Source organism: Pseudorasbora parva, chromosome 9 (assembly GCF_024679245.1).
Source record: "Pseudorasbora parva isolate DD20220531a chromosome 9, ASM2467924v1, whole genome shotgun sequence".
In the NCBI taxonomy this organism is placed as follows: Eukaryota; Metazoa; Chordata; class Actinopteri; order Cypriniformes; family Gobionidae; genus Pseudorasbora; species Pseudorasbora parva.
The window spans coordinates 10,654,361-10,676,569 of record NC_090180.1 but is presented as its reverse complement, the minus strand read 5'-3'; the positions used below and the strand labels follow the sequence as shown (position 1 = coordinate 10,676,569).

The window sequence follows — 22,209 nt, the reverse complement described above, 5'->3', positions numbered from 1 at the left end:
AACTTGAATTTAATGACTTAAATAATTATCTGTACTCGCATTAAACTATGGAATGGCTTCAGAACACTTATAATATAATAGTGAGAGGAGGCTGGAGGCTACAGCTCGTCAGAGAGGAGAGTGAGAATGCGCAACTGGTGTCGGTGTATCGATACTCCCGAAAAGAAATATCTGAATCATTTCAGAACTGATACATATCGAAATATGTATTTTTGACAACACTATATACAGGCTGTAAATACTCTTAGATTCTAATTTAAAGGCTCGCAGCGTTTGCAAGTATTTTTAATTTCTCAGTTTTTAACAATTTTGTTAAGAGGTCGCACTGGTGCCACCACTGCATTGCCCAGCAAATAAGAGCTGCCATTTCTTTTGGCAATGAAAGCGCTTGGTGTCATGAAACCTCCCTGTTTTAGCCTGGTCATTCACACCTCGGAGCTGCAAAAATTGTCTAAAAATGGGCGTGTAAATCTGTGGAAAATTGAGAGTGAAGAGGGGAGACAACAACCAATAAAACGCAGAACTACAAGCACACTTATTATACAGACACATAAATAATAAAATATGACCACAGAGAGAGAGAAAAAGCAGAGTTGAGGGCACTTTGATGCATTTAAAAAATCTAACCTTGTATAACATCAAACTGCCAAACGAGAGAGAAACCTGTCAAATAATAATTTCAGTACATTTAAGAGCACTACAGTCTCTGAACAAATGACACGTGTCAGTTAAACACAAAAAGAATAAAGGCATAGTTATTGTTTTGCCCATTCTTCTCTGAAATTTTGGTCTACATCATTGTCTTCTGTGTATCAGAATAAGCCATTGTTTCACTGTATTCATGATCACGTACAGCTGTATCCATGTCCTTATTTGCATATATTTAAGTTGAAGTCGACGTGATTAAGTGTGTGGGCATACATGGTGCTGGTTCATGTTTAGAACACTGGAGTATGTGAAATATGTCCATAAAAGATTGTAAATGCACTCGCTCCGGTCTGTATATGATCCACGTGTTGTGTTAAACACATTGCGGGATTCTGCGCTGAAACAGTTCTCATGCATGTTGTTTGAATTCGCTTGAACATACTTCTACCTTACATTTGCTTGACATTGCTCTGACTTTGCTTTTCAACCAGGAAGAACTAATTTACTCAGAAAAATGCAAAAATGACCAATTTCCACTTGCTGGAAAAGTGCACTTGCTGGTTTAGTGTTTTCAACAATGCGCAGCCTGTACATATTGTTTCTTGCTTTCATTTTATTGCCGTGTGTCTCTTTCGGATTGTACCACAGATTTTTTTCTTTAGCTAATAGTTCTTCACTTCTTCCAGGTCCGCCATCGTTAATGCGAAGGCGAATCTCTCCCCCCGTTGTCTTGCATAAGTGACAAGGACCAGGTGAAGCGATTGTTTAAGGTGGATGAATGACCAAATAAAAAAAGTTCACGGAAGTGATGTAAACTCAGTTTGGTACTGACATACGGACCACTGTGGATTATGTGCACACGTTTGCCACCTGTCAGCGCTCACACGAGTGTACAAAAACATGTTCTATTTTTAGGCTTGTTAATGCCCTTGAACGATCAAATACACATATAATTATGCTTATGACTATTATTAATACAGTAAGAGAGAGAAAGAGAGCGAGATCCTGGTGGGATTGAGTTATAGGGCAGTGCAAGTTTAATAATAAGAAAATGTATCTGTATTGCAGTTTACTGATTCTTTGTTAACACCGTTCCTGGAAGATCCATTGAGAAAGCATTTAAATTCACCACAGATTTAATAACAGTTGCGAGATCTAGTGAGAATATTTTAGATTAGCCCAGAATTCTGTTATAAACCACTTATAGCTATCCGATCAAACAGCACTGATGTGGAAACCAGGAGATGCATTGTGCCATGAATGAGCAAGTCTTTTCAGTCCACGAATCCCCAACATTCACCGTTGATTAATGTAGCTACACTAACTGTAGCCTTTAGCTATTTCTGGTATTATGGCAGAAATAGTCAAATGTTTTTACATTATTCATTACAAGATTCATGCAAACTTTTGAGAGTGAAATTCGAGCACTTTTCAAGGGCTTTTTAAAGTGCTACACATTTTTTCAGCACTTCAAAGATCTAAATATTATGGCCCAAAATATAATTTGTTAATTCTTCAAAGATTGTCCCTATTTGTAAACAAAGTTACACATTCTAATGAAAAACAAAAACTTTTCAAATTGAGACTAGTACACAAATTAAAAAGCTCTAATTTTACAATAATTACCATGTGTTACTATATTAGGATACTCTAGAAGAACAACGGTATATGTTTTCCCCCAAAGTGTTTTTTGTGCATTTACTGGGGTTAAATTCATTTAATCTAAATCTCAAGCTCAGTGTATTAATGTCAAATGTGCTTTTTCAAGAAATAAACATTAATATTAGTAACTGCTTATTAATGCAAAACAATAGTAATTTTATGATTTTTAAATTACCTTTTATTATTTAAAAAATCCAGGCCAGTGCCACCATCTGTAGAACTTATACCCCTTTTTCACCAGAATGAACCAGGTGCTAGTTCAGAGCCAGTGCCAGTTCTAAGTTGGTTTGGCTGACAAGCCTTTAAAGTCTTCATGAAATTAAAATCGATCTTATTTACTTTTTTAGCACATATTACAGCTCTTAGGGCGAACAATTAATCTGTGCAAGTTAATGCACATACATTGTTTGCTGTAGTAATCTTTAATCAAAATCTGAAAAGTTACTTCTGGTCTGGAAACTGCGTTCTCGAATCTCAGCTGATGTCAGTTTGACGGCTTGCAGTTTAAAGTGCGTAACCACTCCCCTCTACCGTTCGTCTGCTATGAGCGAGAGATGGAGAGGAGGAGCACTGAAGTAAAACCCTGCCCTCTATTCAATATTCTGTTTCACTTGGAAATATGTCACTTGAGAACTCGCTCGCTACTTCGTTCAGTAGGACTTTAAGAACTGGTTTGGCTTTCCACAGGCTAGAGAGCCGCCACAGTGCCAGGTCTTGCATCACTCTATACGTCTCATCCTTCTCAGGAAACGCTAGAGTGGTAGCGGGAAGCGAGATGAATCAGCGCTGCGTGGACTGATCCGCTTATGATATCAAAATACAGCATAAGTGATTCAAAAGCATACAGAGTCATATGATCTTGCTGTACTTTGATGTTATACGGCGTTCGGTCTACGCAGCGCCGATGCCTCTCAAACAAGCCTTACATCAACAATGGTGAATGTTGCTTTACTATTGATGCTCATGGCTTTACGATCCTACATCGGCATCAAAACACTGAATCCAATGAATTCATGCAGCTCGCCGTAATTTGTATCGACAGAGATTACAATCGAGTAGTTATTAGCTTGATTAGCTGCCATCTAAAAAATGGCAGTCAGAAGTTTGTGTTCGTCTTGTTGGTCACGGTAACCCCGCCAACAGCCACTGACACAAGCAGTTCGTAAGCCTCGTTCACATCGGCAGCGACAAAGCGACATGATCCCATTAATTTCAATGAAGCGCTGGCGACTTCCTGCGACACGAGTGACAGTGACTGTTGGCGATAGAATGTGGGCATGTCAAGCGATGCGAGACCAGCAACAAAAGTTCAGAAATGTAAACTTTATGCAAATGAGAAGCGATTTTCGCGAGCGACAACCAATAGAAGTAAAGTCAGTGGAGTGCACGTGATCAGTCTGCAGTGTCGTGTCATGGAGGAGAAGTTGATTTTAGCTGAGCAATTCCCCTGTTCTTTATGAAATGTCTGGGCACATACAGAGACACATTTAAAAAAATGATGCATGGAAAAACGTGTCTGGGATTGTGGAGATATAAAGTTTTGACTAAACTGCGTGCAATATGGTCTACCTATTACAGTACAGAGTGTATGTATTTTAATAACTTGCTGTGATCTGCAAAACACTAGTAATAAAAACTGTACTATTTAATGTTTATATGCAACTCGTATTGGGAACGCCCACTAGCGACATGAATCTCTGGCGCTGGCGACATGCAGTGACATTGACACACTCTGGCAGTGTGAACGGGGGTTTACTTCTAGCCCAGCAATGTTTTGGTGCTACTTAAAGGGTTACTTCAGCGCTGGGAAGATGACTCTGTATTTAAACTGGGTCATCAATGCAGTAGAAATGTGAAATTATTTTTGAATTTGGTGCCTCCTAGACCGAGAAAAGACAGAAAATGTATTTTTGTCCCATGGGGATGAAAGACTACAATTCCCAGAATGCTTCGCTGCCCTGTGAAGCCATTCCCAAAGCCACCAACTTGATTACTGTGACGGAGTTAGAGAAGACACTACAATTAAAAACTGAACGTGTCTGTTCAATATAATGAGTGAGTCACCGCGCGAGAATCACAGCACTGAGCACTAACTGCAGGAGTGATGAGAGCTGAGGTAATCGCGTCTACACTCGCGGCATTCATTCACAACGCAAGTTCAGTCTGGCGCGTTTCAGTTCATGCCTTTACAAGCTTAACTTTCATAGAAATTTATTTGAGAAGTTAAAAGACTTACATTGCTCACCATAGCTCCGTTTAAATGAGTGCCTGTAGCTGAGCTGAGCTCTCCCTGCGAGCTGAGTGTGATCTCCATCCCCCATGCGCAGATTCAAAACATGCGGAAATGGCTCCCTCTGCTGGCTGTAGTCTTTAGCCTTTGGGCAAACATTCCTCCTATGATGCAAATATCGTCAATTTGCATCATAGGAGGAATTTTTCCAGAAATAAAATGCATAAATCTCTCGTCTCAGCCGATATGAGGAGGGAGAGCACAATCATTTGAATATACTCCAGGGTTTCTACTGATACAAAGCCATATGCTAATCGCTGAAGTAACCCTTTAAGAACCAATTTTTCTGGTTCGGAGCTGGAGCTTTGTGGAAAGACAGAACCGATTTGAAACTAGTCTCTGGCTCCGCACCACAACGAGCACTGCCTTGGTGGAAAAGGGGTACTAGTGGCATCAGTGCTTCTGCTCTTAACTGTTAGTCTGGAGCCCTGATCTTGTTAGGGTTCCTCGATACTATGCCAGTGTCATGGTTGTGATGAATTTTTCTTTTAATTTGCCTTTAACTGTCTTCTACTAGAGGAACAGTGGTGTTTCATGGCTGCTTGCCTCTGCTGCAGGTTCTCAGCTGGTACTCAAACAAGTGCCGGAGGCAGACTGGGTGACAGCAGGTCTGGAAGTGAAGGTCAAAGTTCTCTTCCTCTTTTTCTTTTTCTCCAAATCCGCTTTCTCTGTGATTGTATGTAACTTAGCTCACTCAAGCTTTTGTTTTTATCTGTGTGACTGAAATGTTGCCGTTTAACTAGGCACTGCTTCATATTTGGAGTGTAATAAATGTGTTGCGTTACATCATATCACACTCAAAGTGCATAGCTCTCAGCACACACCAGTTTTTTTTTTTTAACCCCAAAGGGGTGAGCTATCTCAAAGTGTGAAGTAAAAAAATCTCATCCGTTTAATTACAGCAGTGTTGTGTAAAAGAACCAGTTTGCACAAACGGAGCAGCTCTACGGCCCTAACCCCCGCTCGCTCTCCAGCAGCCCACCCGTCACATCCTGTGTCACCCTCACACTGTCTTTGTGCTCAGTTACTTGCCACAGATACACCCCCTCCAAACCCCCGCCCATGCATATATTGTGGAGGAGCACACATATAAATTATGCCCAGCTGCAGTTACAGCTTTAAGTGGGGGTAGTTGAAGAGGGGAATTAAATAAAAGGAATGCTGCTGGAGAGCATTTGTGCAAGGAGCATGTTTCCTTCCTTTTTGCTATGATGCACTCCTCGTATGTTAAACGTAAACTCAAGAGACAAACCACAGGTGGCCATAGACCTGCCTTCTCTTAACAAGGTTTTAAAGCTCCCTGTGAAATGGGAAAATTGGGGAGGTAGGATTGGTTAATCAGTGACTTGCTTGCTGAGTGCATTAAAGAGACTGTCGGTGTTAATGACTGCAATCACACGCACTTGGTGGGCCTTTCCTCCCCCACTTTTTTTTTTCTTTCCTTTAGTCTTTTTCTCTGCTACTATCACTGTGCATTGCTCTTTTGGCAAGGCCACGTTGGTTGGTTTGGTTTCAGGAAAAAAAAAAAACAATGCGGGTTGGTGCTCTGACACAGATGGCTGAAAACCGGCTCAGACTGCTTTTATGTTTATCGCTAGTGTCAAAAGATGAATGTTGAACGATTAATGAATGATAGCATGAACTTGTTCACCCTTATGAAAGTGAGCTTATTGTTAGCATCATCCCAGAGTTAATGATGTTTTGTTGGCACCTGCTACTGAAGGATTTTGCTACTTTTTTCAGTTTGAATTAACCAGATGTCAACTGTTTTTTTGTTTTTTTTTAATTTATATTAAGACTTGTGACCTTCAATGTAATGTTAATGCAAGATTAAAAGGTGTCAGTGTGACCTATGTTCATCAAATATGTATTCATAGTATCAGGGTTTATCAAACATTTCTGGTAGAGATTAGGGCTGCACGATTTGGGGAAAATATAATTGCGTTTGTGATTTTAAAATGCTGTTATTATTATTATTATTATTTTATTGTTTATTTTTACAAATAAAGTGTGTGTATAACATTTTGTGTTTATACATATTAATATGACTAATAATAATTATAGATTTTTTTACTGCTAAAAATATTTTTAAAAATTAGAAATATTGTCATTACAATTTTTAATAATTACAAATAAAAATAGTTTCTCAAAATAAATATAACTATTATTATTGTTATTCTAACGCTGTAGGATAAATAAACAGAAGATAGAAACGCTTTGATTAAACATGAAGACAAACATGACTGCAGCAAAATGTTCAAATTCTTCTAGCCGTCTAGGGTATTTTCATAATAATAAAATATATTATAATGCATTACTGATTGGCACTGGGCATTTATTTATTTAATAAAATGGCAGCCTTTAAGCTTTCATAATCGCATATTACCCAAATTGCGATTTGCGGTTCTTTTTCGATTAATCGTGCAGCCCAAGTAGAGATGCACCGATTGATCGGCCAGGGATCAGAATTGGCCGATTTTCTGCATGATCGGTTCTGATCAGTGATCGGCCGATCAGTCTGGCTTGTCTCCATTTTTGAGCCTATCAGTCTACATACGGCTGTGAGCACGAGTGCTGCTGCGATGTTGACTTCACAACCTCATACAGATGCAAACATGTTGGCATGGAAGTTTGGATGACCAGACGAACGCATAAACGGTCACTTCAGAATTTGAGAATTTACCGTTTCTTTTGAGAAAACTGTCATATCATGAACAGACACTAATCAAAATAAATTTTGGTTTAAATAAATAAATTGACAGAATATATTAGGCTACTGTTTTAGCCTACAGCTATGCGTCTGTGTAATAACAATACATCTCTACTAATAATAATGTTTATGCCTAGATGGTTGATTATTTTTCACAATCTAAAAAAAAAAACTTAAACTTTTTTTAAATGGTCAAACATCATTTTAGATATACCGTACATGTAACGACTTAAGTACCGTACAGAGTACCGTAGAAATGTTATAGTATTGGTACCAACTACTGGAATTTTGGTACTTAATAAACCAATAATAACATTTGATGCGAGGTAACAGCGTTTGGGTTTGCAAATAGTAGACAGACTAAAACACTTGAGGTTCAAGCCAGGGCAGACGACAGTATGAAGCGTGCATTCCGCATAAGATGGGCTTACATTTGGAAATATATTACATCTACATTTCAGTGGTAACACATAAGGTATTGATCGTCTTTCTTTATTATTGTTAGCACTACCACGAACTAAAGCGGCGTCTCTTCGGAGCTGTCATTTTCTTAAATGAGCCGTGGCAATGTTTAAAATTTTATTTTCAATGCGATCACCTTGTACCCAAACCATTTTGAAACTAAGGAGCCATGTGTCTGTCTGTCTGTCTGTCTGTCTGTCTGTCTGTCTGTCTGTCTGTCTGTCTGTCTGTCTGTCTGCGTGCGTGTAAGAGAGCGGAAGGCAGTGCGGCAGCGTTGCGAAATTGCAGGAGAGGCTCCCGGCTGTTACTTGAAATAGCGCAGCATATTTTAAACTAATCGGTTAACTGGTTTCAACCGGCTAATGAGGCTCAGTGGTCGGTCAAGAAAATGTTTAGTGTTCGCCATCCCTAGTTAAACCCGCCAATAGAGTGCCAAAGCCATGACGCTTCCTCGATCAAAAGCTATGAATTTTTCCCATAGACTTTTGGACAATCGCAAAAAATAAGATCTGTGTTCAATAAAGAGTTATGACCCTTACACGTTTTGTCTATCAAGATAATCTTTACAAGTGAATTCAAAATGTATACCGTTTGAAGCCTAAATAAAGCCGTCAGATATAAAATGCTAACGGTAGGCTATAAACGGACTACAGCACACGGATCTATGTCATCATCAAGCTTCCTCCAACTTTATTTAAAAAACACGTTCGCTCATTATGATCTCCGCTGTGTATGAACACTTATCCACTTTTTCATGAGAAATATTGCCCATTTGTTTTTTTCCAAAAATGTTAGAAACTAATTGAGTTTCTGCGTGCCTCTCTGAGAAAAATCTGAGATTTTTCTCATTTGTTAATGTTTTATTTATTCATTTATTATTTTGTTAGTTTATATAAACCTTAATATTATTTTCTTTGTGATTTAAGATTAGGCTATTATGCCTGATCATCGTGCCCCAAATAGACTTTAAAGATTATCTTTCACTGTAGTATGTTTGATTGTATGTTTGCATACCATTTGCTAATTCGCCAGAAGAAAAAAACGTGTCTTTACCACCTCAAAAGCACTAACGACGTAAGCTATAGCCGTATCAATTTACAATCGTATGTAATTTTCCTTAGACGATTGATCATGTATCGCGGAGAGAACCACTATAAATCTGGACATGTAGAACAGTGCAGCTTTCATTCGACGACTTGTGGTTCCATCTCGGGACAAAACGACTACAGTCTCTCTACAGAAATGAAGAACTGGTAATCGGTTACCTTAATATCACAGATTTCTGTGTACAACAATATTAGGAAACGCTACTATTTGAAATGACTAAATATATAACTTTATGTATATTAACTGAAAGGTAAACTTCTAAGAACGTGAGGCTGAAACGCGGGCTAGTTATTTATTTTTATTAAACATTTATTACAGAATTCAAAAGTGAATGAAACGCGGGCCGGGGAGATTACACGTTTGTCACGATGACGTCTAAAGTCCCGGCCAAAGGACACAATAAAGTTGAAAAAAATCACAAGCAGGTTAGAGCTAGTGTGTTTTATTTCATAGATCAAAACGTGAAAATATTTATAGGCTTTGTTAACCACAGACCTTATTTCAGGCGATTTAGCAAAAACCCATTCAAAAAACCCATAGACTTTAGAGCGAGGGAACTGGAAGTGCTAAAATGCTAACTCACTTTCGCGTTTTGGCCTACAAAGTGACGTCATGACTTCGGAACTCTATAGTGCCAGGTGAATAAGTCTGTTTGTGATTGGTCCCCACCAACTTGTAAAGGAAGCAGGATAAAACGATGTACAGGTTTCCAGCTGCAGGGCGAAATCAAATCACCAGCAGATCAGGCTGGGTTTTCCCAGTCTAGTTAATTGCTGCAGTCTATTTAAAATATTTGAAATAAATGGCTCACTCATAAATGCTTCACTTGTTTAATTACTGGATGAATCAGCGTTTTTTGAACAAATCTCTTGAATTAATGATTCAAAACAAATATATTTGAAGTCACTTATGACAAACGTTATTTGAAGCACCAAGTTACTTAAAGATGATTTGCTCTTTTGATTGCTTCCATATTCTTATTGATCAACTTTAGTGATTTATTCCAGTACTTCAATAATTTAATATTTGTAACATGAAAATAAAAATAGTGCAGTTGAAAAGTCTGTCAAGTTTGTTTGTGAAGCGGTTTCATACCTAGCCTTACGTACACACTAGGGGGTGGGACAAAAAAATCGATATGCCCATTAATCGTGATATTTCCGGCCGTGAAATATTATCAGTACACAGGCACCAAGTATCAATGTTTTTTATGCATACAGACAGGGGCCCATTGTGACATGCTGGTTTGAAAATATGTGAAATAAGTAAGGCTGCCCCCATTTTTTCTACTAGACTAGTAGTTGTTCATTTAAGCCATTTAGACTCAAGTAGCTATTAAATAGCCTATTACGCACTCAAGCGAACGAATAAAGCTTTCCACAAAACACCAGCAAAAGTAATGATTATGAATGTCAAAAATAGTAAGGAGACATTTTAATTGTCTATTAATAGGCAAACTAGTGTTTTCTGTGTCAGTGTCAACTGCAAAGATAGTCGAAGATGCTGACTCACCATCTCTGCGATAGTGCGTCAAGAGAGAAATGCACATTTCATACAGATTACGTAATCGGAGTGGCCTATTTCTTTTTTTTTTAGATATTTATATTTCTTTTGGAAGACATTTCAAACTTTCTATTGACATATTTCTCATGTCTGTGAGGCAAGTAGCTTATACGCTGTTTCGATTCATTTATGAGAAGCACTCCAGTTCACAAGCAGTTCAGATGCTTCCTCCATATATTGTCTGCTATATTTGCTTATTTATGAAATCCCGGCAATTGGTTGATATAACATTTATTAAAACCGGTACTTCAGTACCAATTCGGTACTAATTTTAAAAATGTGACTCTAGCATTTCTGTAGTAGGCTACCGGTACTGACTCCAGAGTATATTCGGTACCCACAGCGCCGTACAGTCGCTTCTGTGTTTATAAATGCACACGTGACGCTCACTATCTTTTTAGCCTCTGCTGTGTCACTTTGTGGACACGAACGCATAAACCATCACTTCATGAATATTTACCGTTTCATTTTAGAAACTGTCATATCATGAACGGAGACACTCAAAGCTTTTGGTATTGACATCCCTAATTACTACTAGTATTAAATTACTGCTAGTACTAGTAATATACATTTGAGATGTTGCTGTTATAAATTATAAGTTAGAGATGTTACCTTTCTTTACTATACATTATTTAGTCACAACATTGTTCTTTATCAGTAAGCATTTTTCAAGCTTATGGCAGTTTGATAGCTATATATGCACATTGTTGCTGAACTAATAGATGAACTGTTAATAAATTAAATACATGATCATATGACATTTTGATGCATTTTTTCAGTTACAGAATGATATTAATACACTCACCTAAAGGATTATTAGGACCTGTTAAATTTCTCATTAATGCAATTATCTAATCAACCAATCACATGGCAGTTGCTTCAATGCATTTAGGGGTGTGGTCCTGGTCAAGACAATCTCCTGAACTCCAAACACTTTTAAAGCACTTAGGAGCGTGGCATGGTTGTTGGTGCCAGATGGGCCGGTCTGAGTATTTCACGGTCTGCTCAGTTAATGGGATTTTCACACACAACCATTTCTAGGGTTTACAAAGAATAGTGTGAAAAGGGAAAAACATCCAGTATGCGGCAGTCCTGTGGGTGAAAATGCTTTGTTGATGCTAGAGGTCAGAGGAGAATGGGCTGACTGATTCAAGCTGATAGAAGAGCAACTTTGACTGAAATAACCACTCGTTGCAACCAATGAATGCAGCAAAGCATTTGTGAAGCCACAACACGCATAACCTTGAGGCGGATGGACTACAACAGCAGAAGACCCCACCGGGTACCACTCATCTCCACTACAAATAGGAAAAAGAGGCAACAATTTGTAAAAGCTCACCAAAATTGGACAGTTGAAGACTGGAAAATGTTGCCTGGTCTGATGAGTCACAGAATAAGAACGTGGTGGTGTAATGGTGTGGGGGATGTTTTCTTGGCACACTTTTAGGCCTCTTAGTGCCAACTGGGCATCGTTTAAATGCCACGGCCTACCCGAGAATTTGTTTTTGACCATCCATCCCTTTATGACAACCATGTACCCATCCTCTGATGGCTACTTCCAGCAGGATCATGCACCATGTCACAAAGCTCAAATCATTTCAAATTGGTTTCTTGAACATTGCAATGAGTTCACTGTACTAAAATGGCCCCCACAGTCACCAGATCTCAACCCAGTAGAGCAACTTTGGGATGTGGTGGAATGGGAGCATCGTGCAGCCCACAAATCTCCATCAACTGCAAGATGCTATCCTATCAATGCTTTCAGCACCTTGTTGAATCAATGCCACGTAGAATTAAGGCAGTTCTGGAGGCGAAAGGGGGTCAAACACATTATTAGTATGGTGTTCCTAATAATCCTTTAGGTGAGTGTGTTGTGGATGATTTTCTTGCAATATATATCACCTGTCACCGAATCGCTGGTGTTGGTATATTGTTATCGTGGCCAAAATATCATGACAGTGTTGTATTTAGGCTACGTCTATACTAATCCGGATACATTTTAAAACTGAGTTTTCGTCTAAAAACGCTCCGCGTCCACACTATCATTTTCAATCGTTTTCCAAAAAATGTTAATCTACACTAAAACGTCTGAAAACGCTTACATCCCCGCACTGCGCATGAGCAAATCCAAGACGCTTCGACTTGCGTCATTTCCGCTATTCCGTTTATTTACTCTTTAAAATTTTGCGGCAATGTCGAGAAAAGCCACTGAGTTTTTTAACAGTATGTACAAACTGACATTAATATTTAACAAGGCTGTCAAAACAGAATGCATACAAAACCACTGCTGTACAATGTCGTTCACCATGTTGGCTGAATTGGTCATATGACTGCATCACATGGCTAAAAATGTGCCATCCTATTAAAAAGCCTCCGTTTTCACAGTCCACACTACGACGCTAAGATGGCATTTTCAAATGTATCCGCTTTGGAGAGCGTTTTCAAAACGATACGTTTTTGACTTAAAACGCTGTCTCAGTGTGGACGGAAGGCCAAAACAGAGAGAAAAATGTGCGTTTTCAAATGAAAACCTATTAGTGTTGACATGGCCTTAGTTAACCTGTGATTCCCACCCCTAGTACACACTGGCGCAAAGCAGAGCGATCATTTTCAGTTAATTCTTGTGGAAGTTGAGCTTCTTGTTTGTGTGTAAGAATGAAGCTCAACTTTTATATCACAGTAAATTTTGCAGTGTTAAATTAACTCTATAAGAGTTAAATTTAACACTGTGCCCGAGTGTATTTGGTCCCACTCAGAATTGGTGATAAATTGACTCTTGTGAAAGTGTTAAATTTTCAGAGTTAAATTAACTCTATTTTGAGTAAAACTTTAACACTGCTCAACACTGCATAGTGTTACCACAGTTTAACACTAAGGGAAATTAACTCTTACTAGTGTTAATATTTCACTAGTGTAGAGTTAATTTACATAATTCATTAGTGTTAATATTTCACTAGTGTAGAGTTAATTTACATATTTTATTAGTGTTAATATTTCACTAGTGTAGAGTTAATTTACATATTTTATTAGTGTTAATATTTCACTAGTGTAGAGTTAATTTACATATTTTATTAGTGTTAATATTTCACTAGTGTAGAGTTAATTTACATATTTTATTAGTGTTAATATTTCACTAGTGTAGAGTTAATTTACATATTTTATTAGTGTTAATATTTCACTAGTGTAGAGTTAATTTACATATTTTATTAGTGTTAATATTTCACTAGTGTAGAGTTAATTTACATATTTTATTAGTGTTAATATTTCACTAGTGTAGAGTTAATTTACATATTTTATTAGTGTTAATATTTCACTAGTGTAGAGTTAATTTACATATTTTATTAGTGTTAATATTTCAATAGTGTAAAGTTAATTTGCATCTTTAATAGTGAAAACAAATCTCACTCAAACAAAAAGTGTCAATATTTCTTTTTGTGTTTCAAGTACAAAAATTAACCTACTCACCTACAATGTCAAATTAACTCAAAGCAAGTTAAAACAAAGAAAACAATTGCAACAATGGCATGTTTAAAACATTTATTAAAACAGTCTCAAGATAATTAACAAACATCACATCTGCATTAAATGGCAATACGGCACTATATGCAGTGCAGCATCTGTTGTACCATATTTCATCTGAAGATCAAATGGTTTGAAATAACACAGCTCATTAACATTCACTACCTTAAAACCTCTGTCTGGATGCAGTCTGACTGTAAATGCATAGTAATGGTCATCAAAACATACAGTTTCCATCAATGTTCCACACAACAGCACATTTTCATCTTTCACAGCAATAGTCTTGATCTTACAAAATACTGGCATCTCACAAGCTACATTTGTACAGATAATAAAGTCAGGGCGATACTCTGTGCCATAGTGCTTGATCCACTTTACAGAATAGACAACTTCTGATTTTAACACTCCTAGTTTGGAAGCAATCTCTTGGCCACCTTTAAGTTCACTGAGTCCTACCATCTTTCCTGGGCCGAGGGACAATCTGTACTGGCTAAAAGACTCCCAGTGCATTGCAGTACAAAATTGGTGCTTTTTGGCTAGAGTTTTGGTGATATTTTTGAAGCTTTTTAATTGTGTTTTAAAAAATTTGTGTTTAGCTTCATAACGCATACACCACATGTGCAGAATTGGTCCAATTTTTCTTATACACTGTGGGTAATGTATCATGATGTGATGCTTCGGCAAAAGATTTCTTTGGGGAAATAAAATTTTGAATAGCTGGTGATGTTCAATTATTAAATGTTTAAGATAAATGGTCATGCCTTCTGTTACGAATGGTGAAAATACAATGTTAACAATGTGCAAAAGTAAAATCAAAAGATACCAGTGTTTATCATCTCTTTGCACTAAATCACCAAATAATAGGGGCATGTTGCGCAACAAGCACCAAGATTGGATGGCATTTAAACCCAAATCATTGCTCCCATCAAACAATTTGACCATTGGAGGACGATTTCTCTGCTGATTGTAACCATAGTCAAAAGCATGCACTCTACCAGCAACATCCTCAGTGGACAGAAAATTATGCTGAATTTTCCTGCAGAATAAGTTTTACCTCTAGCTGAGCAACTCCTTCTAGAATGTCGTGCATTATATCTACAGCAAAATTGTTGGCTGTGTTGAAATAGTTGAGTGAATTTAACAAACATGTCCGTTTGACACCATAAATATGAGGTAGTGTAGAATCAGTTTGTAAAGTTTCACAGTGCAGAGCATGCATCTCAGCTGTTCTTAGTACAACCTCAGGATCATCTTCACAGAACACAGACTGAAAGAGATGTTTCTCAAGAAGACAGAAACGACAGCAATACCGAGCCGCAAATGACTCAAGAAACCCAAACAAACTGTGCAAGCCGAGATTATCCCCAGTTACTTGAACAACAGTACCCCTAATACAATTTCCAGATACTGGATTTGTAATCCCCTCAATCTCAAATGATTTCAAATCTTTAACTAGAGGCTCAAGTATGGAGTTAAAACCATAGCGCTTAATATCTAGTGCATGAAAGAGGGCACATAAATGAATATTTACTAATGAAGAGTTAAAAACTGGGGGGAAATTCCTTAATGTAAAATAGATTGCACCCAATTTGTGTATACCTTTTTTGGATCCCAAAGGATTAGCGGTCTCAAAATCATCATAAAATAGCTGAATTTGTAAGGCATCCTTTTCTCTATTAAATAAGGGATTACTTTTAAAATACGCTGCATCACTTAAGTCTACATAAATTCCTTCCTTTGGAACATGCCTGGGTTTAAACAAATCAGTAAGTAGTGGATTTTGTAAAATTGACTTTAGTGTTTCTAAAATGGGAATATAAGCAAATTTGTCAGTTACAACAACTTGATCGAACATTCCTGTGGTTTTATTTCTCCTGCAGTCAAATCTTGTGCCAAGCACAATTTCTCTCGGTTCAACTATTCCCCATTTTTCTGTAAAGAGTCTCTTTCGTTTGGTTTCAGAATTTAACGTAGTAAATGGATTTTCCAAATTTTCAAATGCATTTTCTATCTTTCTTTTAGTAGCTGTGTCCTGTGAAGGCAGACAGAGCAAAGCTGCATCCTGGGCCTGACTATGAATCTCAGAAACCATTTCCTCCATAGATGAAACAAAACCATTTATAGCAGATTGACTTAATCCAGCAACTTTTAGTTGAGCAACAGCAGACGCACACATATCGAAAGTACTCTTATTTGACTTAACCAATAAAGATGTTGTGGCCAACTCTGCGCCACTGCCAATCTGATCAAGTATTTCAGCTCTACTCTGTCCATCTGCCTTGGCTGTCTCGCAGCTGTCAATGGTGTCAAAATTCTGCGCACTGTCACTTTGCTCAGCGTGTTTAAGATGCATGTGTTTCCTAATACCTGAAAAAGTACCAAACACAGAACCACAACCTGCTTCTATGCATTTAAGGCGAAGATTCTTTCCAGGAACAAAACCATGAACTAATCTGAAGTGCCTAAGAAGCATTTTTGAACCATTTAACTCAGCCTGACAAACAAAACACTTCATGAGGGCAGAAAAACTTGAGACCTAGCTAAGAAGCCTTGCTCTGACCTCAGCTACACGAGGACTCTCTTTAACTTTGCCAACATCTATGTTGAACACAGTGGTCTGAATGAAAGTGTACATGTTGTGGAGCATAGTGTTGTAAGAGGTGCCGAAAACAAAGTGTGCCTTAAACAGTTCGTCAAAAGCACCGAGAGAAGAGGTTGACTTGCATGGAATGGCATGCTGATCAAGAATGATGAAAAACTGTCGAACTGAATTCTTCTGAGGTCCCACGGCCAGGAGATAGGGCTGAGCACTAGTGATGTCTCGAAGATGCTCCTCAATGTTTGTTCCACTCTGAGAAAACCAAGCATATTGTAGAGAACCATCAGAGATATAAAATAATAGAGAGAAAGAAAAAAACAAAGGAAAAAAACAAACCTTCTTGAAGACAACAAGATGTTTCTCTGCTTGAGAAGCAGACACCTTTCCTGGTCTTTTCCGGCCTTGGGCAGAAGGTGGGATCAGATGCAGCAGTAGCAGTATAGAGGAGAGGTCAGTGTCCCAAACTGTTTAGACCGTAAAAGATGTTAGCAAAACTTAAATCATGAAAACAGAAACTGAAGAATAAATATATATATTTTTTTTTTTTTTTAATGGATGGAGACCATTAAATGTTTTATGTTCCTTACAATATTAGACACATATTACTAAAATTATCTAAGTATTAAAATAAATTTTAAACATCTTACCAAAATCAACGCTCGCTTCTGAGTCATCAGGGGATTCAGCTGCTAGCAGGAGTTCTTCTATATCACGAGTGGTTGGAAGTTTTTTGCATTGCTGAATCACTTTTTTCTTGAATGCAGTTGTCCACTTCTCCAGAAGCTTGCCTGACACTGCTTCTCCAAACATCAGAACAAAGTCTTGCTCAATCTAAGGGGAATCATCATTAGACATTAACCCAAGCACTGAACAAATTGATTTGTTAGACCACAGCAATGCATTTAAAAAAAAAAAAAAATCCTTAAGAATATGATCATAAACACTTTACCAAGCCTTTAATGTCTTTGAAACGAGGAAAGACAGTCAATATATCACTTGACTGCATAGGATCAAGAACGATGTTGCGCCGATAGTCAAATGTCAATTTCATCTTCTTCTTGACTGCATCCTCATCAGCAGAATGGTTCATGAATGCAATTGCTTCCTTGCATTCATCCTCACTCAAGACAGTCTCCGGAGTAAACTCTGACTCCCGTCTTACAGCAGGTCCACCAGACATCCCTTCAGCAAACGATCCTGGTCCTGATTAAGAAAAAAGTAGAAGAAAAGAAAAATTACAAGCATCAACATTGCCATATGCAATTAATACTTATAACAAAATGTAAAAAAACAAAAAACAAACAAAAAGAGGTAAAAGATTTCTCATCTTTGTACAACTAAAAAAGTACAACTAATCCTGTCACATTTAAAGGATTAGTTCACAAAATGAAAATTTCCTGATATTTTACACACCCCATCTCATCCAAGATGTTCATGTCTTTCTTTCTTAAAGGGTTAGTTCACCCAAAAATGAAATTTGTCATTAACTCCTCACCCTAATGTCATTCCACACCCGTAAGACATTTTATATTTAGTCCGACAGTCATTAATGACATACATTTAATTTTTGGGTGAACTAACCCTTTAAGTAGAAAAGAAATTAAGTTTGAGAAAACGTTCCACTATTTTTCTCCCCATCATAGACTTGCATGCCAACCAAAATGTTGAAGGTACAAATCAATGTAGTTTCGAAGCACTTCAGAGGGTCATGGGGCTGATACTTCTTGCGTGACCTCTGAAGCCCTTCTGAGCCCTTTGAAACTGCATTGATTTGGACCTTGAAAATTTTGGTTGCTGTGAAAGTCTATAATGGGAAGAAAAATCCTGGAATATCATCATCAAAAAATTCAATTTTTAGAAAGAAAGACATGAACATCTTGGATGGGGGTGAGGAAAATAACGGGAAACGTTAATTTTTAAGTGAACTAATCCTTTAAGACAACCCAGTAGCAACAAAACTGCTGTGAAAGATCATAATCTATGATTCGTTTTGTTTTTTTAAAAGGAAGGCGATTTCTGAATTTCATTCCATACCTTCAAATGATGCTCGGCGCTCCTTAGCCAAGCTTCGCTGTATAGTTTTGATTCTCCATGCCAAGTACCCAGTGCCACTCTCACCATCATAGTAATGCTCCTTAGAAAACAAAAAGAGAAATCATGCCAGGTCTTAAAATTCAAGAGCAAAATACACCACCTGTATTATAGGTGTGTGATTATAAGCATGTAACACATCAACACAGACTATAAATTCAAAAACAGTGATACTTACATAGCCATTTTTGGAGAAGGGGTCACTGAGGTAAGGGAACAAAGATACAATTCCTCTGGCATATTTTTCTTTAACCTGCCTTGGTGGTGATTTACTGTATTATATATTTAAAAAAAAAATTAAACTCAGCAGCCCCAGGTTAAAAAAGAAAAACAACAAAAATGATAGCACTCATATACACCATTTAATTATATGCAGATTACCGTACCCGTTCTTTTCTGTCATGTCAGCTGCCAGGATGTTCACCATTTTCCTCCTCATTTCATCCCCCAAACTCTTAGTTCGGTTGTATTCATTTATTATACTCTCCCCACCTGGTTTCTGGACAAGAATGGATTCCACCAACTAAATAAAAAATAAAATAAAAAAAATATGGCGTGTCAAGTACAAAACCTTACCTCAAACAAGGTGTAATTTAAAACATATAAATGTTTTAAATTACACATTTAAATCCCCCTCCCAAACATAAAATTAACAATTTGATGGCCACCTTTTTAGCTTCATCATCAAGCCTCATTCGTTTGCTTGAAGAGCTTTCTTCAATAATGAGTGTATCCTGCGAGTCAGTCGAGTCAATGGATGAAGACAGGGACTGATTTAACACCACAGGAGAGGCTTGTGGAGAGGCAGATTCCAAGTCTAGTTGCATATAGGGTGAGAAAAGTCTTCAAGATGATACTAATAAATAAGCACTGAGAAAAATTCTAGCAAGTAATATAATAAATACAAACCTGGACCATGTTTTATGGTGAGAACTCCAACTGAGGGATCTTTAACGACATCCTCAAAAACATCATCATCCACCTCAGTCCCTGATTCATCAACAACCTTCACATTCTCGGGTACATTCGGGACACCAAACTTTAAAAAAGCTGGAAAAAGGGCATGCAAATTAATGAGTAAGGTTATTATATAAAACCAGGTTGATGCTGGTAACTAACATAAGAGATAATGCAACAAGTTACAAGTGTAATAGATTTTTTTTTTTCTACAAATTGATTAAAATACTTTAACCAAGATAAGGAACATATAGAGCTGCACAATTCTGGATAAATTGAGAATCATGATTTTAGTTTCAGAGATCACGATTCTGAATAGACAAATAAACATTATGTTTTATTGGATAAATCAGCCTTTTTGAACGAATATTTTGCACAAATGATTCAATAACAACCCTTTTTACAGTATATTGGCGCTCCCTAGTGGCGCAAAGGTGTAATCGATACGATCGTTATTTGAAGCGCCAAGATATTTTCAAAAAGGTGATTTCCTCTATTTAGATCACTACCGTATAGTGTTTTTACCCAGACTATAAACTTTTACCCCAATACATCTGTGATTATTTTAATATCCGCAACACAGAAACACATTTTGTGTGGCTGAAAAGAATGTGAAGATGCTTCATATCTATAATGTTAAACGGGAACTCTTCTCTCTGTAGGTCAGCAGCAGCACAAACGCATATTTGAATGTTCTGGTCCTAACGTAATTTATCACACGTTTAATAGACATGCTAATCGTCGTCGTCGTCGTTTAGAAATGAGATCGCGTGGTGTTTGAATACAGAATGTGATATTTAAACGATTAACTTGTGCAGGGCTATATAAATAATTCTTACCAGCAAACAAAAAATCCTTCAGGCTCAGCTCGGTGATTTTAACAAATTTTTGGACATCCCCAAGTTTCACCTTAACCAGCATGTTCTGTAATAGGTGACAGAGTTTTACACATATGGCACGTTAAATGTTTCGTGCCTAAAACAATAACTTAACGTTAACTGTTAACTTACATGTTTAAGCAATGCAATTTCAACCGTCCATTAACGTTGTTACATTACATTTGGCAGCTAATGCTTCATTGTCACGTTTAAAAATAGCAATATACGAATGAGCGTGATATAACAAAGATAACTGCAACAGGAATACAAATTTAAATAAGATTATTGACATTATTCAAGGTTTATCTTTTGTGACAAAAAGCCTCCATATGAACTCACCGCGAAGTTGGTTAACGTTAGGCCTCAGTTCCATTCGTAGTTTGAACCTATCAAATTACACAAAGTTCATCAATCTACAGCCTGCGCTAACACTAGCACATTTATTAATATAAAATATCAAAGTGATGCTTTAATATGGAACTTAAAATGAGCTTACCTTTCTCTCTGCGAGGTAAAAGAAAATGGCGATCGTTGATAACGTCGAGAAACTTCTGTTCAGTTCGATTGAAGGGCGGGGCTTAAGAGAGTAAAATTAACGATGCTGAATTAACTCTGATAATTTTCACCAACACTAGGGCGTATCTTTCACTATTTGTTGTTAATTCAACTCCTTAAGAGTAAATGTAGAGTAACACTGCTTGATTAACACTGCCAGTTTTACTGTGATGAATGAACTAAAAACATTGTGTCTCAGTGTGTTCATTTTACATCTAAACGTTTTTTTTTAAATGATTAATCGTGCTGCTCTAGTTGTATGCATTCAGAAAGTTTTCAGTGAAAGTAAATGCTCAAGTCCACCTGAAATCGTACCGGTTCAGTTTTAGTGAAACGATTGTGTAGCTAGGCTTCATGTATGCTAATTGGTCTACAGTTGGCCTCTGCTATATGCTTGTTTAGAGACAGAGGCAAGCACAATGTGATTCAAATATATTTGATTTGCTTATTTTGCATCATGTATACTTGAATACAGATGAACACTAGCTTGACTAAGCAAAAATCTGCTGTGCTTTGATTATAACTGCTTATGTAAACTGGCTTATTGTCATAGAAATGGGCTGAGAAGTACAAACTGACCGGCAGATCACATGATCAGTCTGTCTCTTGAGAATATTTCAGTTTTGCTATGCCAGCATGAGTTATTCTCAATGAGGGGTTGGGAATTGTGGCAATAACTTGCCTGTGAGTGGACCTTTATTCAGATTTATTATGCAGCACAGTAGTCTCACACTAAACCACACTTTTCACATGCTCTAGGTTTTTTGCCCTATGTACGTGAGCTATGACTCACTGGTAATGTTAAATGTGTATGTTGTAATTTTGAGTAGAGTATTTGTTACTTGCACAATCCTCTACATTGAGTTATGATGTTTGATTTTAAAATGGATTATGACTCTTGAATGGTGTTATTCCTCATTATTTGCAGTCTTAGTGTGGCCGGGCAAGGTTTAAATAAATCAAAAAGGCCTCGCTTCTTGTAAAGAGATTAAAACTGTTTGATTTTATAGATGATATTCTGCTATCTCTTTCAGTAATGTCAAAATGTACAAATGTTCATTTTCATTTTACCTCTTTTTGCTCTTCAGAATCCGAAGGAGAAAATTATTTGAGGAACTTTTAATTGCTGTTTATTTAAAATAATAATAATAATAATCCAGCACTGAAA

General features: G+C 37.3%; 2 protein-coding genes across 4 annotated transcripts in view; one reads left to right on the top strand and one right to left on the bottom strand.

Moving 5' to 3' along the window:
• The window catches only part of chd7 (chromodomain helicase DNA binding protein 7), an 81,228-nt gene that overhangs the window by 10,140 nt on the left and 48,879 nt on the right, over positions 1-22,209 (top strand). The gene's annotated exons all lie outside the window — the stretch shown is intronic.
• Positions 15,006-21,035, bottom strand: LOC137089497 (uncharacterized). Its single transcript, XM_067453081.1, has 12 exons — positions 20,983-21,035; positions 20,826-20,872; positions 20,448-20,532; positions 19,561-19,701; positions 19,320-19,468; positions 19,038-19,174; positions 18,830-18,923; positions 18,595-18,694; positions 17,510-17,763; positions 17,208-17,391; positions 16,897-17,024; positions 15,006-16,812 (listed from the first exon to the last, which is right to left on the bottom strand). The coding sequence occupies exons 3-12, from the start codon at positions 20,527-20,529 to the stop codon at positions 16,498-16,500; spliced, it is 1,584 nt and encodes a 527-aa protein (XP_067309182.1). The 5' UTR covers positions 20,530-20,532; positions 20,826-20,872; positions 20,983-21,035; the 3' UTR covers positions 15,006-16,497.